General features: G+C 41.6%; 1 protein-coding gene across 3 annotated transcripts in view; it reads left to right on the top strand.

Moving 5' to 3' along the window:
* KHDRBS2 (KH RNA binding domain containing, signal transduction associated 2) overlaps positions 1–27,073 on the top strand; it is a 628,896-nt gene that overhangs the window by 545,071 nt on the left and 56,752 nt on the right. For all 3 annotated transcript variants that reach the window (XR_014711102.1, XM_084624771.1, XM_084624770.1), the window contains one exon: positions 1,907–1,965. Coding sequence is in view for 2 of the 3 variants with exons in the window: in XM_084624771.1 (XP_084480897.1) it covers positions 1,907–1,965 (59 nt within the window). In the remaining variant the exon portion in view is untranslated. The remainder of the gene's footprint in view (positions 1–1,906; positions 1,966–27,073) is intronic.

Below are 27,073 nucleotides of genomic sequence, written 5' to 3'. Positions count from 1 at the left end.
CAAACAAACCAAAAACTTACCAGCAAATGTGATATTTTGTATTTAGTTCACTGAGGGTGGGGGAAATACAATTCAGTAATATAGATAGATTGTAGGCTTTCATTAGCAGTGCCTAGCAAACTGGGAATTGATCCTGATTTGGGGGCACATAGGGTGTTACTGGAAAACAAATTGTAAATAATAATAATAATTGTAAAGCTAAAATGTGACTAATTCAATCTCCATGTTACTATGGTTTACCATTTTTGCTTCACAGATATGCTGGTGCCCATTACAGACAATAGCTGCAGATCATTAATTAGCAGCATGCAACAATGGTCTAAAATGGCCTCTTCATTTTTTGGTAACCTGTTGTTATGACCATACGTGATCATTGTTGATCAACAAACAAATAACTGGCAAGCAGTAGTTTTGAAACTAGCTCTGATTTTCCTCATCCTTGCACTTTGTATACTAGGTCTGTGCAAACTAGGTCTAAAAACAAATCTACTATTCATTTATTAACTTATTACACTTACTTTGCACTGGGTGCAAATCACTGCCAATGTTAAGGCTACATTTTAGTCATGGGTATTTTTAGTAAAAGTCATGGACAGGTCATGGGAAGTAAACAAAAAGTCACAGCCCCGTGACCTGTCCATGACTTATGCTAAAAATATCTGTGACTAAATCTTACCTGCTGGGAGGAAGATACTCCTGAAGACTGCTGCTGGTCCGGGCTGGGGGCAGCCGGGCCCCCCTGTCACTGGTCCGGGCGGGGGGGTAACCCAGGGTCCTGTTGCTGCCACCACTGATCCAGGCAGGGGATGGCCCGGGGCCACACAGCTGCCACCACCGCTGGTCTGGGCGGGGGGTGGGAGCAGCCCGGGGCCCTATTGCCACCGCCGCTGGTCCCAGACCACTGCTCCAGGGCAGCGTCAGGGACCAGCTGCGGGGCAGTCCTGGGGTCAGCCACACCAGGGCTGCAAAATTCACGGAGGTCACAGAAAGTCAAAGAAACCCATAAGGCTGTGGATAATCAGGCCTTCCCTTTGTATGGAATGTAGGCAGACGAACTTTGCAGGAAGCGTAATTGAAAAATGGAAAAAACAGCCAAAGTCCTCAGTAAAAGCAAGCATCTTAAGGTTCAGTACAAAAGGCTGTGACAGACTGACAATATCCTGTCATATCCTGAACAAACCTTGTAGAATTAAGATAAGCTTTATTGAGTTAAGTTAAACCTTACTGAATTAGGTTAACACCTTTTAGGTACACACTATTAAAAATGCAGTTGTGTATGTGTGTTGTATGTACTTCTCTATTAAGGAGGAAGGATGCTAATAAACTTCCTCAGTTATCAGCCTTAGAGAGACATGCATATACTAATTCAAACTGGATTCTCCAGAGGACAAAGAAAAGATTTTTTGATTAAAAATCCTGAGTTTAGTCTAACCTAAAGCTTCCTTTTGGATCTAGCAAACGAACAGGGCTCCTGGTCAATGGAGGGCCTCAATCTTTAGGGAAGGATTGAAAGGAGAAGGCCTACTAAGGTTCCAGAGGACAGTGTGCTTCTTCTGAGCTGAAGCTCTGATGAACTTTTAAACCACAAGGAAACCCTAGGGCAGGATATTATAAGACTGCACCTTGTTCTTGTGAATTGAATTTATATCCCTAATCTTCTGCCACATCTTTGAAAAATAATTCCTACGTTTACATATTTTTGGAATGATTTTATTTTAAAATTAGTAGATAAATGAAAATAAGAAATATAATATGTCCCCTCTAGGTTATATTTGCACAGTGTCATTTGACTGTGTTATGCTTGCATATAAAGGTAATAATATTTTAACTTTTGTTTACCATTTAAGCTTTTGTGTTGATTCCTTCTGATTATAGTAACATTTCTTGCTGTCTGAATCTATTGCAGTGTGCCTGAATATTATGATTATGGTCATGGAACAAGTGAAGACGCTTATGACAGCTATGGTAAGGCCTGTTCTATTTTAAGTAAAAGTGTGAAATCAAAAAACCAATCAGTCACTGACAGCTCCAAAATTACTTCTACCTTCTTTTTTGCTCTGCTTTTACAGAAGCCCAAACTAAATTGATTTGTGTAATTCTGTGGTAAGATTTGACTTATGGAACTGGGACCAGAAAATTGGATAGATCAATTTTGATCAAAATTTCAAACGGAATTAATCACATAGATCAATTTTAACAGCAACAGTGAGCTTGCTGATTAGCGCCTGAGTATATTTCACAGTGTCAGTTGTCAGTCTTATTGATGTGACAACAATACTGTGTCTCTCCTGCTGTCATATCCATTATCTCAAGCAACAAGTATAACGTAGTCAAAAAGATTTTTTTATTCTTGGAATGATAGTACCAACAACTCCAATTAAAATCCAGAGTTCTAAAATACTTCACTGCAAAATGCCATGTAATTTTTAACTTTCTATGGATCAAATCTTGCTCCAAACTTCCCAGTCACAGAATGCCTGAACATACTGGAACGGGGGGGAAGAGGATGTGAGGAGAAAGGACACCTTTGCTCCAAAAGGGTTCCCTCTTCCCCAGTGCACCTGGGAAGTTAGTGGTAGTTCTGATGGCTCCATGGCTGCACAGATGATGAGAAAAGCTCCCCAGAGAGATGGACAGGGCATAGCCACAGGGTTTGCTGCAGCCTCTCTCAGACTACAGTACCAGTGCCACAGCAGCTTCGCTGTAGCATTGTGACCTAGAAGAAGGATTAATTCCCACATTGCCCAATGAACTCCATGGTGCATGGTCCATTTACTTGGGTAAATGGGTTCCTGGTCCAGAATCAGGCATTAAAATATTACTTTAGATGGTGCATTGAAATCCATTCCTTCTATTTCTCTTGAATGTTTTGCAGTAGTTTTTTACACTCAGTTGGAAGACATGAGCCTGATCTCAGCCGTTGTATATCAGCATAATCTGAATTAAGTCAACAGAGCCATGCTGATTCTCACCAGATGAGGGTGTGGCCCAATATGTTCAAAGTATAACATTTGATGTATTATTAGTTATTAACTATAATAATGTGTATGGTGTTTTCCAAAACACACAACAAGACAAGAGAATGATGCTGGAAATGAAAATTCCAAGCGCATGATCATTTTATTCATGCAGCTGTGAAGCAAATTTTAGGGCAATGCAAAGTTGCAGTTTCCTTTGTATTTGAACTGAAATCATGGTTTCTTAAGGGACATTGTCAAAATAATTGCATTGCATAATCGGAAATAACTTATTTTTGTATGTGATCAGTATTTGTGATACATGTGCTTTATACAATGTGCAGTCAAGCACATTTTCAGTGCTAAACAAGTAATAATATTAGTGTATTCATATGGATGTGTGCACGTCAGTTACCCTTGGTTTTGTTTCTTTTGTGTATTTATTTGCTGTTCTCATCTTGAGTAAAAAGAATATAAGCATTCTCTTCCAAAAATGCTGCAAAAGCAGTGTCCCCTAACTATGGGGGGCATGGAGGAACGTTCGGGAGGGTGCGTTGCCAGGCCAGCCCCCATGGTGGGCAGGGAGGAAGCGCCACCCAGCCCCACTCTGCCCCCAGCCCAGCCCCAGCCCCAGCTCTGCTCTGCCTCCTGCACTGCCCTCAGTCCAGCTCTGGCCCCAGCCCCAACTCCGCTCCACTCCATGCTTTGCTCCCAGCCCAGCTCTGCCCTCGTTCCCTCTCTGTCCCCAGGCCAACTATGCCTCTGGTCCCAGCTCCACCCCCCTCCCCAGTTTTGCCCCCACCTCCGCATTCAGCCCAAGCTCCTCTGCTGAGCCAACTGTGTAGTAATGGAGGGGTGTGTGGACAGATACCTTTACTGGTAAGGGGAGGGCACAACAGGAAAAGTTTGGGTACCACTGTGCTAAAGGGTTGAGTAACCCAGAGAAGAATGATGTGAGCCCAGGATTGAGAGCCCGCTACTCCTGAGTTCTTAACCTGTTCCTGACACTGACTCTGTAGATTTGGTCAAGTGACACCACTCTACTGCCATTCCTTTGTCTGTAAAATGAGGATGATAGTACTTGTTTTCCTATCCAGGTTGTTGAAAAGGCTAATTACTTAAGGTTCATAACTTGCTCATATAAGATCACTATTGTAAGATTATGAGTCACTCCGGTGTTAGGCTCCAGCCAATCCACAAGGCAGGAGCAGGTCGTGTGACTCCCAGATCAGGTGTATAAGCCCCACAGGAGGAACAGCTGCTCAGTGTGCTCAATGTCACTCCAGAACTTGGAACTCTCTCCTGCCCAGCGGTGGCCATAGACTCCCCAGGCCTTAGCCTGCTCCAGCCCTGTTCCTAGCCCTGCTCCTGCTCCAGCCCTGTTCCTAGCTGGGCTCCAGCCCTCCTCTTGCTGCTTCCCTGCTCCTAGTCCTGCTCCAGTCTCTTTTACTTATTATACCTGTTTTATTAACAACATGCTAGAAACTTAAAATAGAAAAATCATTTTTCAACTTTTTTCCCCTAAAAATGGAGAGCATTTTAATCTATATCCTGGTTCCTGCTGGTTCACATGCACTAGTACATTCATAATGTTGCTCATGCACCACCCTGTTAGCCTCTGTGTGCGCTCTTTTCTTCTTCTTCCTAAAGAAACAAGGATTTAAATGGATTGTGTTAATCTCAATGTATGTGTATTCTGCATTTATCTTTTTTATTACTGTTCTCTTGTGCACACCCTATATCTCTTCTCCTCTCCCAATTATTTCAAACACTTCCCACCCCATCCACAAGCAGTCAGGCTCCACCTCATTCTCTATCCTTACATAACATATACCCTTCATAGTCCAGTAGATCTCAATTCTCTACCCCTGTTTGTGTAATCTTCCATGAAATTTCCTAATCCCCAATACTGTGTGAATTCAGCCTCCCCTATATTTGTAGCACCTCACACAAGTCAAGACTATTTTTTTCTCTCTCTCTCTCTTTCACCCCAGCTCAGGAACTAGTGATAGCTTCATGTCTTCTTGTGCCTCCAAAAACATATCTATTCCATTCTCTCTAGCCCACTCTTCTGTAACACTAAATTCCCCCCACCCTGATTAAGACCACCACATAGACAAATCATGATCACCAGCCATAATGCCTAATTTCTTTTCTCCCTTCAAAACCCCTAGAAAATCTCCATTTCCTTGCCCCTTCACAGCCCATCCCACTTTCCTTGTCATCCTTTGTAAACATCACAAGATATGTCTTTTCCCCTAGATTACCCATCCCTTCCCATGTGATTCCTGATTTCTTAAGTTTTCCCTATCAGCCATTTCCTCCACTCTATACTTGCTCCCACACAGCATTTTACAATCTCATTTCCTAGTCAATTTTCCAGGGGATGGCTGATGAGCCTCAAAATGTGAGAATCCTCTCATTCTTCAGTCTCACTATGTAAACTCCAGCAAATAATAACAATATTACTATATAGCACTTATATGTACTATAGGGCTCTCTAGATTTTCAAAGTACTGTAAAAACATTACAGCACCACTTTGTCCCCCAGATAAGAGCTCTTAGCATAGACTTCTTAACTTTCCAGCTGGGCTCCTGCACAGCAGAACCCTTTCCTTCCTCCTGGAGTAGGCTAATATAGGTTCTCCTATGCCCTCTAGAAGAACCTGTGGTGGAGGCTGGCTGTGGCTCCTTCTTTCAATTTATTCAGCACTCCCTGTTTGGGTTCCTTGCGTTAAGGGAGCATGTTTAAGCAAAATACTGAAATAGAAAAGAGTATGTGCCTCTATCTAAAAGTCCTATGGAACTGAGCAGGAATAGAACCAATCAGGTTTTACAGAAATCACTTTAAACTATAGACTTGAATAGAATCATAGAAGATTAGGGTTGGAAGAGACCTCAGGAGGTCATCTAGTCTAACCCCCTGCTCAAAGCAGGACCAACACCAACTAAATCATCCCAGCCAGGGCTTTGTCAAGCCTGACCTTAAAAACCACTAAGGAAGGAGATTGCACCATCTCCCTAGGTAACCCATTCCAGTGCTTCACAACCCTCCTAGTGAAATAGTGTTTCCTAATATCCAACCTCGACCTCCCTCACTGCAACTTGAGACCATTGCTCCTTGTTCTGTCATCTGCCACCACTGAGAACAGCTGAGCTCCATCCTCTTTAGAACCCCCTTTCAGGTAGTTGAAGGCCGCTATCAAAAGGCCTCACTCTTCTCTTCTGCAGACAGCACAAGCCCAGTTCCCTCAGCCTCTCCTCATAAATCATATGCCCCAGCCCCCTGATCATTTTCATTGCCCTCTGCTGGACTCTCTCCAATTTGTCCACATCCCTTCTGAAGTGGGGGGCCCAAAACTAGACACAGTGCGCCAGATGTGGCCTCACCAGTGCCAAATATAGGGGAATAATCACTTCCCTCAATCTGCTGGCAATACTCCTAATAATGCAGCCCAATATACCATTAGCCTTCTTGGCAACATGGGCACACTGTTGACTCATATCCAGCTTCTTGTCCACTGTAACCCCCAGGTCCTTTTCTGCAGAACTGCTGCTTAGCCAGTCAGTCCCCAGCCTGTAACAGTGCATGGGATTCTTTCATCCTAAGTGCAGGACTCTGAACTTGTCCTTGTTGAACCTCATCAGATTTCTTTTGGCCCAATCCTCCAATTTGTCGAGGTCACTCTGGATCCTATCCCGACCCTACAGTGTATCTACTTCTCCCCTCATCTTAGTGTCATCTGTGAACTTGTTGCAGGTGCAATCATAGAATCATAGAATATCAGGGTTGGAAGGGACCCCAGAAGGTCATCTAGTCCAACCCCCTGCTCGAAGCAGGACCAATTCCCAGTTAAATCATCCCAGCCAGGGCTTTGTCAAGCCTGACCTTAAAAACCTCTAAGGAAGGAGATTCTACCACCTCCCTAGGTAACGCATTCCAGTGTTTCACCACCCTCTTAGTGAAAAAGTTTTTTCCTAATATCCAATCTAAACCTCCCCCACTGCAACTTGAGACCATTACTCCTCGTTCTGTCATCTGCTACCACTGAGAACAGTCTAGAGCCATCCTCTTTGGAACCCCCTTTCAGGTAGTTGAAAGCAGCTATCAAATCCCCCCTCATTCTTCTCTTCTGCAGGCTAAACAAGCCCAGCTCCCTCAGCCTCTCCTCATAACTCATGTGTTCTAGACCCCTAATCATTTTTGTTGCCCTTCGCTGGACTCTCTCCAATTTATCCACATCCTTCTTGAAGTTTGGGGCCCAAAACTGGACACAGTACTCCAGATGAGGCCTCACCAATGTCGAATAGAGGGGAACGATCACGTCCCTCGATCTGCTCGCTATGCCCCTACTTATACATCCCAAAATGCCATTGGCCTTCTTGGCAACAAGGGCACACTGCTGACTCATATCCAGCTTCTCGTCCACTGTCACCCCTAGGTCCTTTTCCGCAGAACTGCTGCCTAGCCATTCGGTCCCTAGTCTGTAGCTGTGCATTGGGTTCTTCCGTCCTAAGTGCAGGACCCTGCACTTATCCTTATTGAACCTCATCAGATTTCTTTTGGCCCAATCCTCCAATTTGTCTAGGTCCTTCTGTATCCTATCCCTCCCCTCCAGCGTATCTACCACTCCTCCCAGTTTAGTATCATCCGCAAATTTGCTGAGAGTGCAATCCACACCATCCCCCAGATCATTTATGAAGATATTGAACAAAACCAGCCCCAGGACCGACCCTTGGGGCACTCCACTTGATACCGGCTGCCAACTAGACATGGAGCCATTGATCACTACCCGTTGAGCCCGACAATCTAGCCAGCTTTCTACCCACCTTGTAGTGCATTCATCCAGCCCATACTTCCTTAACTTGCTGACAAGAATACTGTGGGAGACCGTGTCAAAAGCTTTGCTAAAGTCAAGAAACAATACATCCACTGCTTTCCCTTCATCCACAGAACCAGTAATCTCATCATAAAAGGCGATTAGATTAGTCAGGCATGACCTTCCCTTGGTGAATCCATGCTGGCTGTTCCTGATCACTTTCCTCTCATGCAAGTGCTTCAGGATTGATTCTTTGAGGACCTGTTCCATGATTTTTCCAGGGACTGAGGTGAGACTGACTGGCCTGTAGTTCCCAGGATCTTCCTTCTTCCCTTTTTTAAAGATTGGCACTACATTAGCCTTTTTCCAGTCATCCGGGACTTGCCCGGTTCGCCACGAGTTTTCAAAGATAATGGCCAATGGCTCTGCAATCACAGCCGCCAATTCCTTCAGCACTCTCGGATGCAACTCGTCCGGCCCCATGGACTTGTGCACGTCCAGCTTTTCTAAATAGTCCCTAACCACCTCTATCTCCACAGAGGGCTGGCCATCTCTTCCCCATTTTGTGATGCCCACCGCAGCAGTCTGGGAGCTGACCTTGTTAGTGAAAACAGAGGCAAAAAAAGCATTGAGTACATTAGCTTTTTCCACATCCTCTGTCACTAGGTTGCCTCCCTCATTCAGTAAGGGGCCCACACTTTCCTTGGCTTTCTTCTTGTTGCCAACATACCTGAAGAAACCCTGAAGAAATCCATCCATTGAGCCTGACAATCTAGCCAGCTTTCTCTCCACTTTATAGTCCATTCATCCAATCCATACTTTTTTATCTTGGTGGCAAGAATACTGTGGGAGACCATACCAAAAGCTTTGCTAAAATCAAGATATATCACATCCACTGCTTTCCCCATATCCACAGAGCCAGTTATCTCATCATAGAAAGCAATCAGGTTGGTCAGGCATGACTTGCCCTTGGTGAATCCATGTTGACTATTCCTGATCATCTTTCTCTCCTCCAACTGCTTCAAAATGGTTTCTTTGAGGACCTGCTCCATGATTTTTCCAGGGCCTGGGATGAGGCTGTAGTTCCCCGGGTTCTCCTTCTTCCCTTTTTTAAAGATGGGCACTATATATGCCTTTTTCCAGTCATCCGGGACCTCCCCCGATCACCACGAGTTTTCCAAGATAATGGCCAATGGCTCAGCAATCACATCAGCCAATTCCCTCAGCTCCCTCAGATTCATTAGATCTGGACCCATGGACTTGTGTATGTCCAACTTTTCTAAATAGTCTTTAACCTGTTCTTTCACCACTGAGGGCTGCTCACCTCCTCCCCATACTGTGTTGTCCAGGACAGCAGTGTGGGAGCGACCTTGTCTGTGAAGACCGCGGCAAAAAAGGCATTGAGTACTTCAGTTTTTCCACATCATCTGTCACTAGGTTGCCTCCCCCATTCATTAAAGGTCCCACGCTTTCACTGACCTTTTTTCTCGTTGCTAACATACCTGTAGAAACCCTTCTTGTTACCCTTCATATCCCTTGCTAGCTGCAACTCCAGTTGTGTTTTGGCCTTCCTGATTACACCCCTGCATTCTCAAGCAATAATTTTATACTCCTCCCTAATCATCTGTCCAAGTTTCCACTTCTTGTAAGCTTCCTTTTTGTGTTTAAGCTTACCGAAGATTTCTCTGTTAAGCCAAGCTGGTCGCCTGCCATGTTTGCTATTCTTTCTGCACATAGATGATGGTAGTCTTAGTTTAGGTACCCTTCCTCTTCTTTGGATTGACTGTGGAGTTGATGCAGATGAAATCCTTTCACTTAAATATATTGGACCTTGCCATAAGACTAAGCAAAGCTTTTTGGGGAAACACCATTTAAAAAACTAAGAGCTCAGTCCCCCAAATTACTGAATGCATTTCACAAGATGCTGAGTGCTTTCACCTCCCACTAATTCCCGTAAGTGTTTAAGGCACTCATTACCCAGCTAGAGGTGCTCAGCACTTGCAGGATTGGATCTAAATTTGGGAGCATAAACCAGGGTGACGGTGTCTTTTTAACTGTATACAGATGCTCATATTTTATAATGAACTTCATGCAAATGGATTAATTTATGAATACATGCTATTTCCATGTGTACCCATTGTTTTCCATAATTACATAATTTTGCATTTTCTCCTCTAGTGCTGTTGCCCTTCAGCAAGGTGTCTGGCAAAAACATGAAGTTAATGACTTGTTTTATTATAAGTAGTAAAAGTAAAGTATAATGTATGGTTATTATAGTAAAGTAAAATGTATGGTTTAAAATGAAGTAGCATAATCAGAATAACTATAGCAGAGACAGTCATGATGCACTGGGAAGAGCCCCTACTGCAGCCTGTGCTCCTCCTCTCTCTCCGAGTCTTGTTATTTTGCCCTAAAGGTAGCCACTTAAATCAATCAAGGCACTGAGACATGATATGTAGGTACATCCTATACCTGTGAAGCTTACTGATCATGTCCAAACTGCATAAGCACTGACTTATAGCCCAGCATCCTGTCCCTCGAGCTGGACTAATCAGAAAACCTGGGGTGCATTCTCTGGGGGTAGTTTCATCTTTAGTTGTTTGACAGTCCTGGATAGGAATCTAGAAGGAAAGTCCCCAGGACATTATAATGGTGATTGCCCTCTTTGTAGGAGTACTAGGAAGTAAGGGAGAAGTGTATTGCCTCCCCATGCATCCTGCTACACATCTGCACAGGGCTGCTCGCCACCTAGCCCTTAACATCTTTGTCACTTGGGCTCGCATTCATTTTGGACCAAGTACCAAAGATACTTTCTTGGCATAGGAACACATCAGAGTAAATGAAAACTACTTAGGTATTCATTACAATAAAATTATTCAGGGTTTTTGTATTTTTGTGTGTGCATATTTGCTCATGTTGCCATATAATTCTGCTTTGTTTCCACTGCAATTTAGCTTTAAGTGTTCACATGTAAAGAATTGGTTGTTTAATTTTAGGATAATTCCGTCTTTAATTAAACAATACAAATGTAAATATTTAATATAATTCTTTTGGATGTAAGACATCAAGGTTCCAAAATACTGCCAAAATGATTTGATTGTCTATTTTTGTAAAGATTACCCAGCCAACAGTTCATTAAGAGAGCTTTAAAGTGTGATTAGTTTGGCTAAGCGAAGTTCTGTAGAGGCAACACTGTGTAACCAAATGTTTATAGGGCTGACAGCTAAAATAGACAGCAATATTCTATTCCTGTCATAAATGTAAAGGGAAGGGTAAACCCCTTTAAAATCCCTCCTGGCCAGAGGAAAAATCCTCTCACCTGTAAAGGGTTAAGAAGCTAAAGGTAACCTCGCTGGCACCTGACCAAAGTGACCAATGAGGAGACAAGATACTTTCAAAAGCTGGGAGGAGGGAGAGAAACAAAGGGTCTGTGTCTGTCGGTATGCTGGTTTCTGCCGGGGATAGACCAGGAATGGAGTCTTAGAACTTTTAGTAAGTAATCTAGCTAGGTATGCGTTAGATTATGATTTCTTTAAATGGCTGAGAAAAGAATTGTGCTGAATAGAATGACTATTTCTGTCTGTGTGTCTTTTTTATAACTTAAGGTTTTGCCTAGAGGGATTCTCTATGTTTTGAATCTAATTACCCTGTAAGGTATCTACCATCCTGATTTTACAGGGGTGATTCCTTTACTCCTATTTACTTCTATTTCTATTAAAAGTCTTCTTGTAAGAAAACTGAATGCTTTTTCATTGTTCTCAGATCCAAGGGTTTGGGTCCGTGGTCACCTATGCAAATTGGTGAGGATTTTTACCAAACCTTTCCCAGGAACTGGGGTGCAAGGGTTGGGAGGATTTCGGGGGGAAAGACGTGTCCAAACTATGTTTCCCAGTAAACCCAGTTAGAGTTTGGTGGTGGCAGTGGTTATTCCAAGGATAAAGGATAAAATTAATTTGTACCTTGGGGAAGTTTTAACCTAAGTTGGTAAAAGTAAGCTTAGGAGGTTTTCATGCAGGTCCCCACATCTGTACCCTAGAGTTCAGAGTGGGGGAGGAACCTTGACAATTCCCATGCAAAGTCATTGTTTATATACCAAATCAGCACTTGCAGGATACAGAAACAGTTAATTACGTTTATTCTTTATTTGGAGTAAAGGCGACAGCTTGTGCTGAACAAGGAAGAGTAAAAAATGAATATATAGATCTGAAATATCAGGTGAAATGAAAGTGTGTGTGGGATAAGGAAAAATAGGAATTCTGTACCTTAAATCATGCTATTTGGATATCTCCCTTCAACTCCATTAGAGAACATAAGCATTCCTATTTGCATTGAGATGTATTAAGATGCTTTCACACTATCCCAGTGTGAAACCAAAGCCCACAATTGATTAATCTATCGCATTATCAAAGCAAAATGAAGCCACATAGAAATTATACTGACCTCATGTTTCACGGTACAGAGGCAAACATTTTGTAAATTTTGAAAGAAAATATCAATTGTTAGCATTTGTTTTGTAAAGATAATGAGTTTGTTCTAATAACTGTAGTCAAGTCCAAATTCACTGCTTAGTTCCATCAGTAATGCAGATATTGTCATTCATTGATCCTGAAATTCAATTAGCTTGTGGTGCTGAGGGTTTTGCCACTGTGTTTTACCAATCTATCTCCATTTAAGCGTTCAAATGCAGGAAATCAAACAAACTAATATGATAATCTTTTTAGAAAGTTGCAGATATGATAATGCAAGTAGTTGGAACACAGGGATCTTTCCCTTCGTTACTGTAACTTAGATGGTGACTAAAAGCAAGAGACTCATCTGATGTAATTCAGTGTAGCTCTCTTGGAGTCAATAGAGCTGTGCTGATTTTCACTAGTATCTTGCCCTAATTATTTAGAACATTGCCTAGTTTACAAACCGAACATTGCTTAAGTAATTTATTATCTTTAGAATGGCAAACAGCCGTATATCAAAGAAAACATTTTTATCTGATTTTGAGTTCTTGGGACACTCATTGTTAACTGGGCATACTTAAAACAGGTATACCAGCCAGCCTCTGCCTACGCTTACACAAGCCATTATAGGATCACAATTAAATCTTAATTTCTAGTGCCTTGTTCTTACACACCGATGTTCAGCCCAGTAGGGAGGGTCCTGCCATGGCCATGCATCCTACTTACACAAGGAAAATATATGGGCTATTGAGCAAGCCCTCTGCTCTGGGGGGAAATTTGCATGTTGAAAAGACATTCTTTGTATCAGTTCTTGCTTCTTTCTATGGGATTTCTTTATCTGGAGCATACTACGGTTAAGAAACCCTGATATCACAAGAACTCCACTGTTTGCAATATCCTGTATACTTGTAGGTCAATATTTTTGAATACGCTACAGTATATTTATTAACTGCCACTTCTGCTGATAGATTTAGTGTTCAGTACCTAATTCCACTCAGCGCATATCTATAGGATAAGTTAGTGTGAAGCAAGCTGGGGCATAAATCTACAGAGCTTCAGTGTGCCGCGCACTTGCTGTCAATGTGGACCCTATTGCTGTGTGCTAAGGATTCTCTAATGCCCTTTTACATACTGATCTTTGAAACAGCATACAGAAAGCGCACTAGTGAACTTTTAGTGCGCAGCATCAAAGTCCACACAGCCATTTAGTGTTCTGCATGCTGGAGCACTGCCCCCACCTTGTCATGCACTAATTTGTCATATACACAAGCCTTAAGACTCCTGGATGCCCTGTTTCTTGGACTCCCTTGATGGCTGGCTAGAAATTGAGGAAGTGAGGTTAAATGACATGTGTAAGATGACAGACTGTGTCAGTATTAGAGTTAATATGAGAATGCAGGAGTTCCTGGCTTCCAATCTCCTGTGCAGACCATTAAGCTGTGCTTAGAAAGGAGATGACTAAAAGGGAACATGATAAAAGAATACAAAATAATGAATGATTTACAGAAGGCAGGTTAGCAACTTCTGTTTTGTCTGCCTCATAACATGAGATATTGAATGGGATTTAAAGGTAGAAAATTCAAAAACAACAAGAAGAAATATTTTTTCAAAAGCACATAAGTAGAGTGTGGAGGATTCATTGTCACAGGAAGTCATTGAGGCCAAGAACTTGGCAAGATTTGAAATGTGATTGAACATTGATATGGAAATCAAGAATATTCAGAATTATAATTAATAATAAATAAGAACATAGGATGTCAGATATTATGGTGATTGGTAGAGTATAAAAACCTGAAGCAGAGTAGAAAAGAATGGAGGAAAGTAACTTTTGTTTGCTACCTCCACTGTACATATACAACATAAATCTAGAAAAAATGCTATACTGAACTTGAGGGAGAGACATAGAAACAACCATAGTGGAGTGGACTCAAGGTCCATCTAATCTGATATCCTCTCTCTGCCAGGGGCCATTACCGTAAGCCTCAGAGGAAGGTGTAAGTAGGGAAACGTTGGATAACTTGACTCCTACATTAGGTCTTGTCCTGGTCTCTAATATTTAAAGATTGGTTTAAGCCTAAGACATGCAGTTTAATATCCCTTCGAAAACATTTATTATTAACAGGTTTCAGAATAGCAGCCGTGTTAGTCTGTATTCGCAAAAAGAAAAGGAGTACTAGTGGCACCTTAGAGACTAACAAATTTATTTGAGCATCAGCTTTCGTGAGCTACAGCTCACTTCATCCGATGCATTCAGTGGAAAATACAGTGGGGAGATGTATATACATAGCGAATATGAAACAATGGGTGTTATCATACACACTGTAAGGAGAGTGATCACTTAAGATGAGCTAATACCAGCAGGAGAGCGGGGGGAGAAAGGGGGGAAGAAAACCTTTTGTAGTGATAATCAAGGTGGGCCATTTCCAGCAGCTGACAAGAACGCCTGAGGAACAGTGTGGGGGAGGGGGAAATAAACATGGGGAAATAGTTTTACTTTGTGTAATGACCCATCCACTCCCAGTCTCTATTCAAGCCTAAGTTAATTGTGTCCAGTTTGCAAATTAATTCCAATTCAGCAGTCTCTCATTGGAGTCTGTTTTTGAAGTCTTTTTGTTGTAATATTGCGACTTTTAGGTCTGTAATCGAGTGACCAGAGAGATTGAAGTGTTCTCCGACTGGTTTTGGAATGTTATAATTCTTGACATCTGATTTGTGTCCATTTATTCTTTTACGTAGAGACTGTCCAGTTTGACCAATGTGCGTGGCAGATGGGCATTGCTGGCACATGATGGCATATATCACATTGGTAGATGTGCAGGTGAACGAGCCTCTGATAGTGTGGCTGATGTGATTAGGCCCTATGATGGTGTCCCCTGAATAGATATGTGGACACAGTTGGCAACGGGCTTTTTTGCAAGGATAGGTTCCTGGGTTAGTGATTCTGTTGTGTGGTGTGTGGTTGCTGGTGAGTATTTGCTTGGGGGGCTGTCTGTAAGCAAGGACTGGCCTGTCTCCCAAGATCTGTGAGAGTGATGGGTCGTCCTTCAGGATAGGTTGTAGATCCTTGATGTTGCATTGGAGAGGTTTTAGTTGGGGGCTGAAGGTGATGGCTAGTGGCGTTCTGTTATTTTCTGTAGTAGGTGACTTCTGGGTACTCTTCTGGCTCTGTCAATCTGTTTCTTCACTTCAGCAGGTGGGTAATGTAGTTGTAAGAATGCTTGATAGAGACCTTGTAGGTGTTTGTCTCTGTCTGAGGGGTTGGAGCAAATGCGGTTGTATCGTAGAGCTTGGCTGTAGACGATGGATCATGTGGTGTGATCTGGGTGAAAGCTGGAGGCATGTAGGTAGGAATAGCGGTCAGTAGGTTTCCGATATAGGGTGGTGTTTATGTGACTATCGCTTATTAGCACCATAGTGTCCAGGAAGTGGATCTCTTGTGTGGACTGGTCCAGGCTGAGGTTGATGGTGGGATGGAAATTGTTGAAATCGTGGTGGAATTCCTCAAGGGCTTCTTTTCCATGGGTCCAGATGATGAAGATGTCATCAATATAGTGCAAGTAGAGTAGGGGCATTAGGGGACGAGAGCTGAGGAAGCGTTGTTCTAAGTCAGCCATAAAAATGTTGGCATAGTGTGGGTACCCATAGCAGTGCCGCTGGTTTGAAGGTATACATTGTCCCCAAATGTGAAATAGTTATGGGTGAGGACAAAGTCACAAAGTTCAGCCACCAGGTTTGTTGTGACATTATCGGGGATACTGTTCCTGACGGCTTGTAGTCCATCTTTGTGTGGAATGTTGGTGTAGAGGGTTTCTACATCCATAGTGGCCAGGGATGGTGTTTTCAGGGAGATCACCAATGGATTGTAGTTTCCTCAGGAAGTCAGTGGTGTCTCGAAGATAGCTGGGAGTGCTGGTAGCGTAGGGCCTGAGGAGGGAGTCTACATAGCCAGACAATCTTGCTGTCAGGGTGCCAATGCCTGAGATGATGGGGCACCCAGGATTTCCAGGTTTATGGATCTTGGGTAGCAGATAGAATACCACAGGTCGGGGGTCCAGGGGGGTGTCTGTGCAGATTTGTTCTGGTGCTTTTTCAGGGAGTTTCTTGAGCAAATGGTGTAGTTTCTTTTGGTAACTCTCAGTGGGATCAGAGGGTAATGGCTTGTAGAAAGTGGTGTTGGAGAGCTGCCTAGCAGCCTCTTGTTCATATTCCGACCTATTCATGACGACGACAGCACCTCCTTTGTCAGCCTTTTTGATTATGATGTCAGAGTTGTTTTTGAGGCTGTGGATGGCATTGTGGTCTGCACAGTTACATTGTAAGGTTATGATTTTTAAACTCTGTAAGAAATGTGAGAGCATTTTAAATTCAGATATGATGGCTACTGTGGGGATGATATTAAAGTTAATGTCATATTGTCAAATCCCTGTTTTAATTAAGTTATAATTCTTTGAAAAGTTCTATGTTTAAACCTGTCATATTCTTTGAACTTAGTGTATATCCAAAACCACTTGCACTTACATATATTATGATAGTACAGCATAAAAATATGTGTAACAAGAAAAGAGAATAATTTTTATTGAAAGAGGCTCTTTCCATTTCTCCTATTATTCCTGAATTATACATCACTTTTATATGACAGTATAAGAATAAGTTAATCATGCCAACCATTCTTATCATATGTTGTATTTCACACCAAGTATTTTACTGCCTTTCACTCTAAGAATTGTACATTTTGAGAAACTAAGAAAAATATTCCTGTAATATGGTGGTGTATATAGTGATAACACATCTGCATTATTTCAGGCATGACAACAGTGTCACTGAACATATCACATTGAACAATCTCACATTAATAGAAAGCTCATTTCTTCTGGAAATAAGGTGAAGGGGAAATCAATCCCATGCTGTTGTGTCCATACTTATCTCACAATAACACAGCTAATGGCATGTCTCATCATTGTAGCATACTGTAGGAAAATTATGATTATTGTAATTAAATTATGGTAACAAGATGCTACAATTAAATCTCATCTCAACACATTTTAGTTTAGTTTAACAGATGTGTCACATTGTTAATGACAGATTTCCTGCTATTTATAAAGGTCTGAAACCTTTACAAGTTATATATGACAAACTAATCTAATTTTATGTTTTAATAAACCATACTTAGGTAACAGAATCTGTATAATTACTATAGAAGTTTTAACACAACAAAGAAAGTTCTGTCACTTACAGATAAAAACTGGAGCCTCAATGCATATAACATCACCCAAATCCAGCCTTTTCTCAGTATTTTCTCTGCTCCATACTGTAACTGGGTGAAGTATTTGTAGAGAATAATTTATTTAATGTATTTCACCCTTTTTTCTGTTTGCAAGTTATCCACAGACAAACTTTGATTTTTACAAAAATATTTCTTGTTCTGAGATGTTTGACGAGGATTGTCAAAAATGGTGATGAATAATATTTGCTACTATGAGGTACACCACATGTGTAGGACCCTTGGATCTTGAAAGGTGTGTTGTGGGGGTGTTCATAATTTAGCAGTGGAGATATGTCTTCAAGGTTTGCATCTGTTGTTCTGGCAGAGTCTGGGGCCGCTTTGAGTTGGTGTGTCCTGGTCTGTGGGGATCTTGCTTCTGATGATGAGCTTGGAGAGACTGGGGGGTTGTTGGAAGGCCAGAAGATGGGGTTCAGGAAACATTTCTTTCAGGATGGGATCCCCATTGTTGGGTTGTAGTTGTTTCATGATGCCCCTTGTCGGTTCAAATGTTGGGTGGGAGGGAACATCTAGGGGTGTTTAGTCGGAACGGGTTTTATTTCTGTATTGAAGCAGGTTCTCTTGGGATATTTGGATGGAGCTCTGTGTAAGTTCAAAAGTTTGTCTCTCTCATCAACAAAGGATATTACCACACCTGCTATGTCATTCTAATATCCTGGGACCAACATGGCTACAATAATACTGCACACAATCAAATTAAAACATGATCTTAATTACTATCATATACTTTTTAACTGTCTAAACACCAGAGCTCAGTTTTATCTCTTCCTAGCCACCTGTCCTGCAGAAATTGACCCTGGAAGAATAAAACAGAATAGAAAACTGTGCAAGCAATATTGAGAAGTTAAATAAATTGCCAGCTCATGTCTCCATTATTGCTGCTAATTAGCAATGAATAGAATTGAAATTTGAATTAGAAAATAACATCTTCATATGCAAATTAGATGCAGTTAATACATGTTTCTTTTATTGTAACACAGTTTTACTCTGTCTTAAAAAAGTCTGCCTTTGAATCACTTATATTTGTTGACTGTTTGCATTTGCGGAAGGATTAGCCATGATCCTGGAAAATTCCATTACAAAGATTTGAAATGCTGAGTGAAAAATAGAAAAGAATGTCTCCAATATGTACAGTATCAGAGACTCACAACAATAAATATCTAAGACCCTGAATCTTCCAGATACTGGACTAGATGGACCATGTATTTAATTTACTATGGCAAATCCTATGCTCCTAAGCTTGCTTTGGTACTAAATAGCAAAATAAAAACAACAATTTTATTTAAATAATTTTCCCTTTGCTATGGGAGTACATACTTAGCCTGAGTTCCTCAGAGGTACTTAGGCACATAGATACATAGGAGGATTGCATCTTAGCAGCTAATAATGGGAGCTTGAGTCATAAAATCCTAAGGGTTCATTTAGAGAAACTAAGGTTTCTTTTCAGGTAGACTGTCCAACAAGACTAAAATCAAATTTCTGAATATAAGTCATGCAATGAAACAATAGATCTAAAATATACCTCTCCTGCTTAGTATACTAGCAACTAACCACAAAATCATCCCTAACCATGTGTCTGAGCCGATATATAAATGAAGCAATGTCTCTAGTAGATACAGGAAGCTTATTCAAAAACCAATTAACATAATGGGTAAGAGGCAATGTGAATTTTCACTAACAGTGCTGAAATACTAAAATTGTACTTAATCGTCAATTGATCAAAAACCAAGGATGGTGGCAGCTAGTGATAATGACAATTAACTTGAGTTTCCCATTTAATAGTGGGTTCCAAATATTGACTCACACTAAACTTACAGCAAACTAAAAGAAGTATCCAGTTTAATTAAAAGGGCTCTGCTCATGAATTCATACATATTCCCACAGAAAAACATCATTAACTCATTCATATAATTGATCAAATGCATTTCCCATCAATGTAATCACTAAAAATCAAGAAAATCACTAGTCAAGACAATATTAATAACCACACCCAATGCAATACACAAGCCTTATACCAAAATACACTCAGACTCCTCAGCACTGTAACAAATTCTCTTACATTTCCATCTTGCTACCTACAGTATGCATATTCAGTTTCTGAAAACCACACACAATCAGATACACAACCTTAAGTCTCACCTCATATTTTCCTCTAGGTAGTAATGACCTATTATAGACCTGAAGTGCAAAGGGGATTGTGTAGGGGTGAGGAATCTTGTTGGATATTGGGATGCGTGGTTGGTAATGTATGTGAGTTGGGAGGTGTGGCTATTAAGATGATCTCGTCTGGTGATTTTTAATAATTTTGTTAATAAGAAATTCCTTCAACAACCTCAATTCTCAGTTAACAAAGTTGTATGTGGGGAAATTTCCTTATTTTTTTTCATAATCAATAAAATGAAATTTATTTCCCTCTTAGCCCTGCAGCATGCCCCCCACATTCTGAAATCCTACTCTTCTTCTGTAGCCCATGGCCTTATCCCCTAAATCCTGCATTCCCCTCTATGCTTCCTCCTTTGATCCTTTCCAAACCTCCTCAAGCTCTCATCCCATTCTTTTGTTGCCCTTGTGGTCTCCATTCCCTCTGTCTTCTGCAACCCCTCTTCCATGCCCTTTCCCCCTGGACCTATCAATATCTTCCATTTATGCTCTCTGACTCCTTTCCTCCATTCAACTTTTAAACACTGACTTTTGGTAGCATTGATAATATCACAGCTGAAAATTAGAACAGGATGGGGATTAGGGGCCAAGGATGGAGGAATTGACTAGAGTGGTGAAACTGAGGAGAAAGGCTGGGCAATGGTGCAGGAAGTTATGGAGTCAGGATGGACAGGAGTTGCCAACAACCAAGGGGAGCAAGGGCTGCCCAGGACTCCCTGCTAATAGTTTGGCCCCACAGTTCAGCTCTTCAGCCTGTGCATGTACCACATCACTAGCCATGCTCCTCTGCCTCCTTTTTTGGTTCTCTGGCTACAGCTCTTGGCAGCCCCTCATTCTTTTTCTGTTTCCATTTCTCCATGCTCTTCCCTCTGCCCAAGCCTCCCTTGGACATCTAAACCTGTAGCAGCTGAAGCTCCTCTTTGATTGAACTTTTACAATCTGTTGGGTCCTCTGATGAACCTTGAGGTTCCTCAAATGGAGAAGTTGCCTTTGTAGCTTAGCGACAAGCTTCCCTTGTCAGGAAATATTGCCCAGAAGTCTTCCTCTGTTTCTCCGCTCTCTCAGCCTTTCCCAGCCCTTCACCTGGGCAGGGAATAGGGAAAGCTTCCAGGCAAAGTCACCTGAAAAATGAATCTTGTTACTTTGTTATGCAGGACAATTCTCCTTCAAACCACCATGAGGGAGGCCTGGTCCAACAACTCTTACCAGGTCCATCAGACTGGGACTCACACTGCTGTAGCTTAACTTGTCTCAGGAAGGCTGGAGTGGTGAGCCATGGAGAAGGCAAGGCACAGAGATAGTTAAGGATGGGGGCTCGCAGGCTGTAGCTAGGTAACCAAGGAGGCAGACAGAGCATGAGGATTACTATGTCTGTCCGAAGGGAAGCTAGGCTGGGCATAAGATACAGAGGGAGCAGCATCAGACAGTCTAAGCAGTTTGGTAATCTTGTGTGCCTCAGCCTCAGTTCATTTACAGTATCACACTTAAGCTATGTTCAAGAGATCGAAAGAAACATGAGATTTAAAAAATGATGGATTTTCAATATTCTGAATGGGCAGATTCTTCCTCCGCACTGCATGAAACGTATATCACAAATTCAGTTATAATCTCTTTTGTACAGGTGTTAACGTTGGAAAATTCACTGCAGAGCAGCAAATGAAAATTCTGCTTTAGCTGCAAATCTCTAAGCAACCTTAACAGTAGAGTTACAACTGACACCTCTATCTTAATCACAAGAGACAAGTGATACATTTAGGAAGTAATAATGTCTTGTCAGGCAAACTCTCTCTGTTTTTAGGCAGTTTGTTGATGTGCAAACCTCAAAAATTTTAGAGCACCTAGGTCTAAGGTTCACATGAGTGCTCAGAAGTTTGGATACATCTCCATAGTTTATCTGTACTGTAGAAAGATTTCAGGCTCACTCTTCTCTTCTCCTGTCCCTTCCTTCCCGCCGCAACGTCTCTGACAAGCTCTATTCTTCTGTTCCATAATCTCGATTCTGTAAGTTTTCTATTCACCCCCTCCAGTATATACTTCCACACTGTCCTTTAATAGCCTCTCTCTCCTTGTGATCATCAAAACATTTCCACAAGTTTTCTACCTCCACTGTCTCACATTCCCTTTTCAGACCCCTATCTTTGTGATTCTGTCACAGAGATCATGCTAGCCTCTTTTCTGAGTGCCATATGGCCTTCAAGTCAAATTACCCCTCACTCTGGAATGTACTATGTGTCAGAACACATGTGAAAGGCTCAGAATCAAAACCCTAGATTCCAGTAGATCTGGCTTCAAATCCAGATTTCATGTCCTGTAGTGGTAACTGCAACTTGTTCCTTCCCAGAAGTAGCAGCATTTGTGGGCTCCCATAGAAAAGAAGATATTAAAAAGAGAACATATCAGGGATGCAGCTAAGTAGGTGTGTATGTGAAAGCTGTGGGAGAAATAAGTCACTTCAGTATTCTGCTTCTGAGCTCCCTGTTAGATAAAGTATTTTTTTTAGTATTCTTTTTTAATAAATATGAACATAAATTTAACTAGAAAAGGCCACATTGTTAGGGAATGTCTTTTTATTACAGTAAGGAAATCACAAAAAGGATCTCATTTTCAGTTGTACTACCATGCAATTGTAATAATAAAAACTGACCTTTATGAATCAGAATGATCCATTCAGGAAGACTCCCCACTGGGGCTAGATGCACCCTGGCCCTTGTGCAGATGCACAGAGTTGTCAAGAATGCAAAAGCATTTCCCCCAAATGCATCCAACCATGCAAATATCAGGGACAGTTACAATCCCTGTGCCCCAGAGAATGTAGGAACTGATGCCTTAGTGCCTGATCTACCCTAAATGAGACAAGGTGGGTGAGATACCATGGCCATGCTATGGCCAGCAGAGCTAGCTTGGATGCACAGGGTTGGCTGCACCCTCCAGAGAGACACTATGCGTGCTCCCCCAGCACACTGTCTTTTGAGGCACAATCCCTACCTGAGCTACCCAACACCAGGCTGTTGTCAGTTACAGAATCTATCAGTTGGGGTTCAGGAAGCTGTGCAGTTCTGTGCAGTAAGTGATGTAGTATCATGTACATAAAACAACATGGTTGGTACGGAGCCCATCAGAAGAAAATCTTTGACCCTGGCTGGGTCTGGATGAATCAATGTAATCAAAGTAGAATATTTTACCAAGATTGCTCAAATATTTCAAGCTACTAGCACATGGAAATATGCAGATTTTACTGGCATTTCACAGGCATTATTTTTATTTTTGATAGTGAAACCCATAATTTAAATTTGAGGTTCCTCGTGGGACCTTGAGAAATGGCAACATGGTGGTCAGCTTGTTTTTCTTAACACCCAGAAACATTTTGTTGCTTTAAAATCACTTACTATCATAAAGAAGGGTGGATGAGAATTGCTCCATTATACAGAATTGCCCGATAGTACCTCAAGCAGGGTAGCTCCACACTTCTCAAAACGTAGATATAACAGTAGTATGAACCTCGGCTGTTAATAACTTCCCTTTATATGGATTTAAAAGATAAACTACATTTAAAAATAAAATGAAAACTGTTAGTACTGCAGAGACCCGAGGTGAAAGGAAGAGGCCCCATCTAATTTGAGAGCAGTGGTTACTGGGCCTGAAGGAAGGTCATGGAAATGTAGGACATTGCGTATAGGGGTGAGTGTAAACCAGAAAGGAAAGAGAGGCAAAACTCACAGTATGCAACTGGCAAAATAATATGGACTCAGCCTAATTGAAATGCTGTATGAACTTTAGTGTAGATAGAAGATAACTGATTTATTTTGTGTGCTCTTACCTTCCTATGTGACCTGCACAGTATGCTGTGCTTTTCATACTGAACATACCATGTTTATTTTGCCACTGACCCACATGAAAGAGCACTGCATACTTGCTTGTTGACTAACTGGTGTTTCCACCTTTGGCTGGTTGCCAGTTTTTGAACCAGGCGCTGAAATTAGATCACTGGTTTGATTCATTTGAGACTGAGCTAGTACCTTTGTACCATTGCTCTGTCATAATTGTGTGTGTGTTTCACATCCTTAGATTGCTGATCACAATCTATTTTACTGACACCAGATCTTATGCCTATTGCCTTCCTAGATGGCAAACAGAAAGCTATTGACTTGCTAGCCATTAAATGAGACAGTCACGGTGACCTATGATAAAGAAACCTCATTGCATTAACTCTGATGCTGAAACACATTTAGTGCTCATGTAGGTGTGATATTAAAATGTGTTCAGTATTTAGTATAACACTTGGGCAACATTGCAAGAGGAAATATTATCTAGTGAACCAGGAGTCAGGAATGAGTGAGTTTTAATGCTAAATCTCCTTTAACTCACTGTGTGATTTACAGCAAGGCATATCGCCTCTCTGTTTCCTATTCCCCATCTTTAAACTGGAGATAATGCATATCTTGTGGTGTGTTAGGTGGATTAACTGGATTGAGAGAAAAGGTGCTGCTCTCCCTGCAGTGGGATTTACCTGTTGTGTCTCTGAAGGGCAGAAAAAGAAAGGCATTTGGATTGGAGTAAAGGGAGGGGGGAGAGAAAAAAAACCCTAGAATGAAATACGGAGGGGAAGGACACATTCATATAGAGCACTGGTGGGCAACCTGTGGCCGAAGGGCCACATGCAGCCCATCAGGGTAATCCGCTGGCGGGCCGCGAAGCAGTTTGTTTACTCTTACCATCCACAGGCACGGCCACTCACAGGTTCCCAGTGGCCATGGTTCGCCGTTCCTGTCCAATGGGAGCTGCGGGGAAGAGGTGGCCAGCATGTTCCCCCGTCCCGCGCCACTTCCCTCAGCTCCCATTGGCCAGGAATAGCAAACCGCAGCCACTGGGAGCTGTGAGTGGCCATGCCTGTGGACAGTCAATGTAAAAAACTGTCTCGTGGCCCAAGAGCAGATTACCCCAATGGGCTGCGTGCAGCCCGTGGGCTGCAGGTTGCCCACCTCTGATATAGAGGAACAAAACACTTAGGGTGATTCTCCCTGATTGTGAAAATAAATAAGTAAATAAATAAATAAATGGCTGATACACAGCAAAGTTGGGATGGGATTGTTACCTAATGGAAGTACTGGAATAGTCTGGTTCCATCTTAGAGATACTACCACACATAGTGCTTTCTAGTGTGAGAAGTCCTGTTGAAAGTAAAAAAGGGTAAAGCTTATAGTTATGGGATGAAATTAACAAAGGTAAAATTTAGGCTGCACATCGGGAAACTCTTCCTGATCCTCAGATGTAGGCAGCTGCAAAATAATCTCCAATGCACAAAACACTGGAAAATTTATTTCATTTTTATTGTAATAGCGCACAGAGGCCAACCAGAGAGGAGCTCTGTTATGCCACGTGCTGCACAACTATATGGAAAATGACAGTCATTGCCGCACAGACCATACAATCTACAACAGAGAACAGCTCTGCGCTGGCAAGACCTTTGATTAGATGGTTTGCCTGCTCTTCTCCCCCTCTAGGTTTTCAGGTCCAGAGTTAAACTGAGAGGTTCATTCATTTGTTTGTCTCCAAGATGACTGCCAGTATTGCTGCTAAAGCTCAACTAGTGGCTGAGAATGTCACTTTGTAATGTATGGGCATAATGTTGATCAGTGAGTGTGTGTAATGTCCCCCCCAGTGTCTGGCTCTTTCCGCAAGAAAGAAACTACTAACAGCTACTGGAGCTCAAGTGGTTTCCAAGCTGAAGGTTTAGGCTTCTAGTTCCAGATCCCTTGTGTGATTTGCATAGAAATGTTGTCTATAGCATCAGGAATGGCTACAATCTGACCCTCTAGGTACAACAGGGAAGCTTCTGGTGGCATACCAAGAGCCGTTGCTAGCTACTTTTTCCCGAGGACATGCTCTCTTAACACCTACAACTCTGAGCCTGCTACTTGATATTGCTGTCAATAGGGTGCAACTAAGATGCGGCCTGCACATTTCATTATTTTGGTCTAGCAAACAAGAAAAATTGGTGTCATTCATTTTAATGATATATAGGCCCTAGCTGAGTTCCTCCTCTATGTTAGGGTAAAGATGACTTTTCCCTCTACGTGGGCTGGTAAAAATCAGTTATACTCCCTTAAGGAGGTAGAAGGCTAGGGAATAACTCTTAATTGCCATGAGAAGATGTGACCTGGGATGGAGCAGGGAGCCATAGGCTGCAAATTAGGACTTTCCTCTTTTCCCAAAATCAGATGTGGGTACAGAAAGCAGCAGAGAGTTGCTTTAGGAACAATGTTTGCCAGTAAAAATAAGCTAGTCATCCGGGTGATGCAATGTCATTTCAATACTATGTGAACTCTGGCTAAAGGACTGCAGATTTCTCTTCTGTATTGGAGGAACCCTGAGGTGGGCAAATGTTATTATTTTGTCTTTGTATTGTGCACCTAGTGTGCCTGTTGTTATTTTAGTCATTTTTATTTATATAAATAAATTGCTTCTCCTTTTTTTCATCTAAATCTTACATCTCCCCAAGGCTTCCCTGGAAATGCTCTCACACTTCAGCAAAGGGTAATTGAAGCCGCAGCACATTTAGAGCAAAATACCATTTTCAAAGGGTATAATGAAACAAAATGTAGAGTCTGTACTTTTAAATTCAGTATATGGGAAACTATTCCCCTTCGGGTGTAAGAGACCGGAGGATTTAGGTTTATATCATATTGTCTGCCACTTCTTCAGCCCTCCAGGTAATAGCTTTCCACAGTAAACTTTGGTATTGTGTGACCATAAAAACCTTGATAATCCACAAAAGAACATTCTGAACATCTCAGGGGGAGGAAGGGATGGGAAGTGCAACAGAACCCTAAGTCATTCCTTCTGAAAGAATAGTAGACTATGTGATATACTTTAGTACTGTATTTTTCAAAAGCAAAAGTCATGCTAACGTCATATTTCTTTTTCATAAGAAGGCATCATTTATATCTTCACTTTTGTTTCCATACCTTTTGTGTTTCCTTATTCAGAAAATGTATTTTCGTTACAAATTCTGTTGTCTATGTGTTTACTCTAGAGCTATCCAATTATTCACTTACTAACCACAAACATCAGTGATGTTTTAAAAATAAAAATGTGATCACTTAGTTAGGTCAAGCTAAATAGTTTTACATATTATTGCTCCTTCTGGGTCCTTTGAAATATAATTTACCTTTGTGATTGCAGTATCCTGCTATGATTAGATGTTCCGATTAATCAGCTGTGAAAATGATGAGTGACCTGACTTTTTATGAGAGACTGGATTCATGTTTCAGAAATGCTTGTAGTCCCTAGCAAAATAAAAGCGTAATAATAGTTGTCATATGTGTTCTGAGTGGAATATTTTATGAAATATCATTTTCATATTTTTGGAATTTTAAAAAGATACCAAGTGATCTCTACAATAGG

This window comes from Lepidochelys olivacea, assembly GCF_965140295.1.
Source record: "Lepidochelys olivacea isolate rLepOli2 genome assembly, chromosome: 3".
Classification (NCBI taxonomy): domain Eukaryota; kingdom Metazoa; phylum Chordata; order Testudines; family Cheloniidae; genus Lepidochelys; species Lepidochelys olivacea.
The sequence above is the reverse complement of the archived record's forward strand: the minus strand, read 5'-3'. Positions and strand labels throughout refer to the sequence as shown.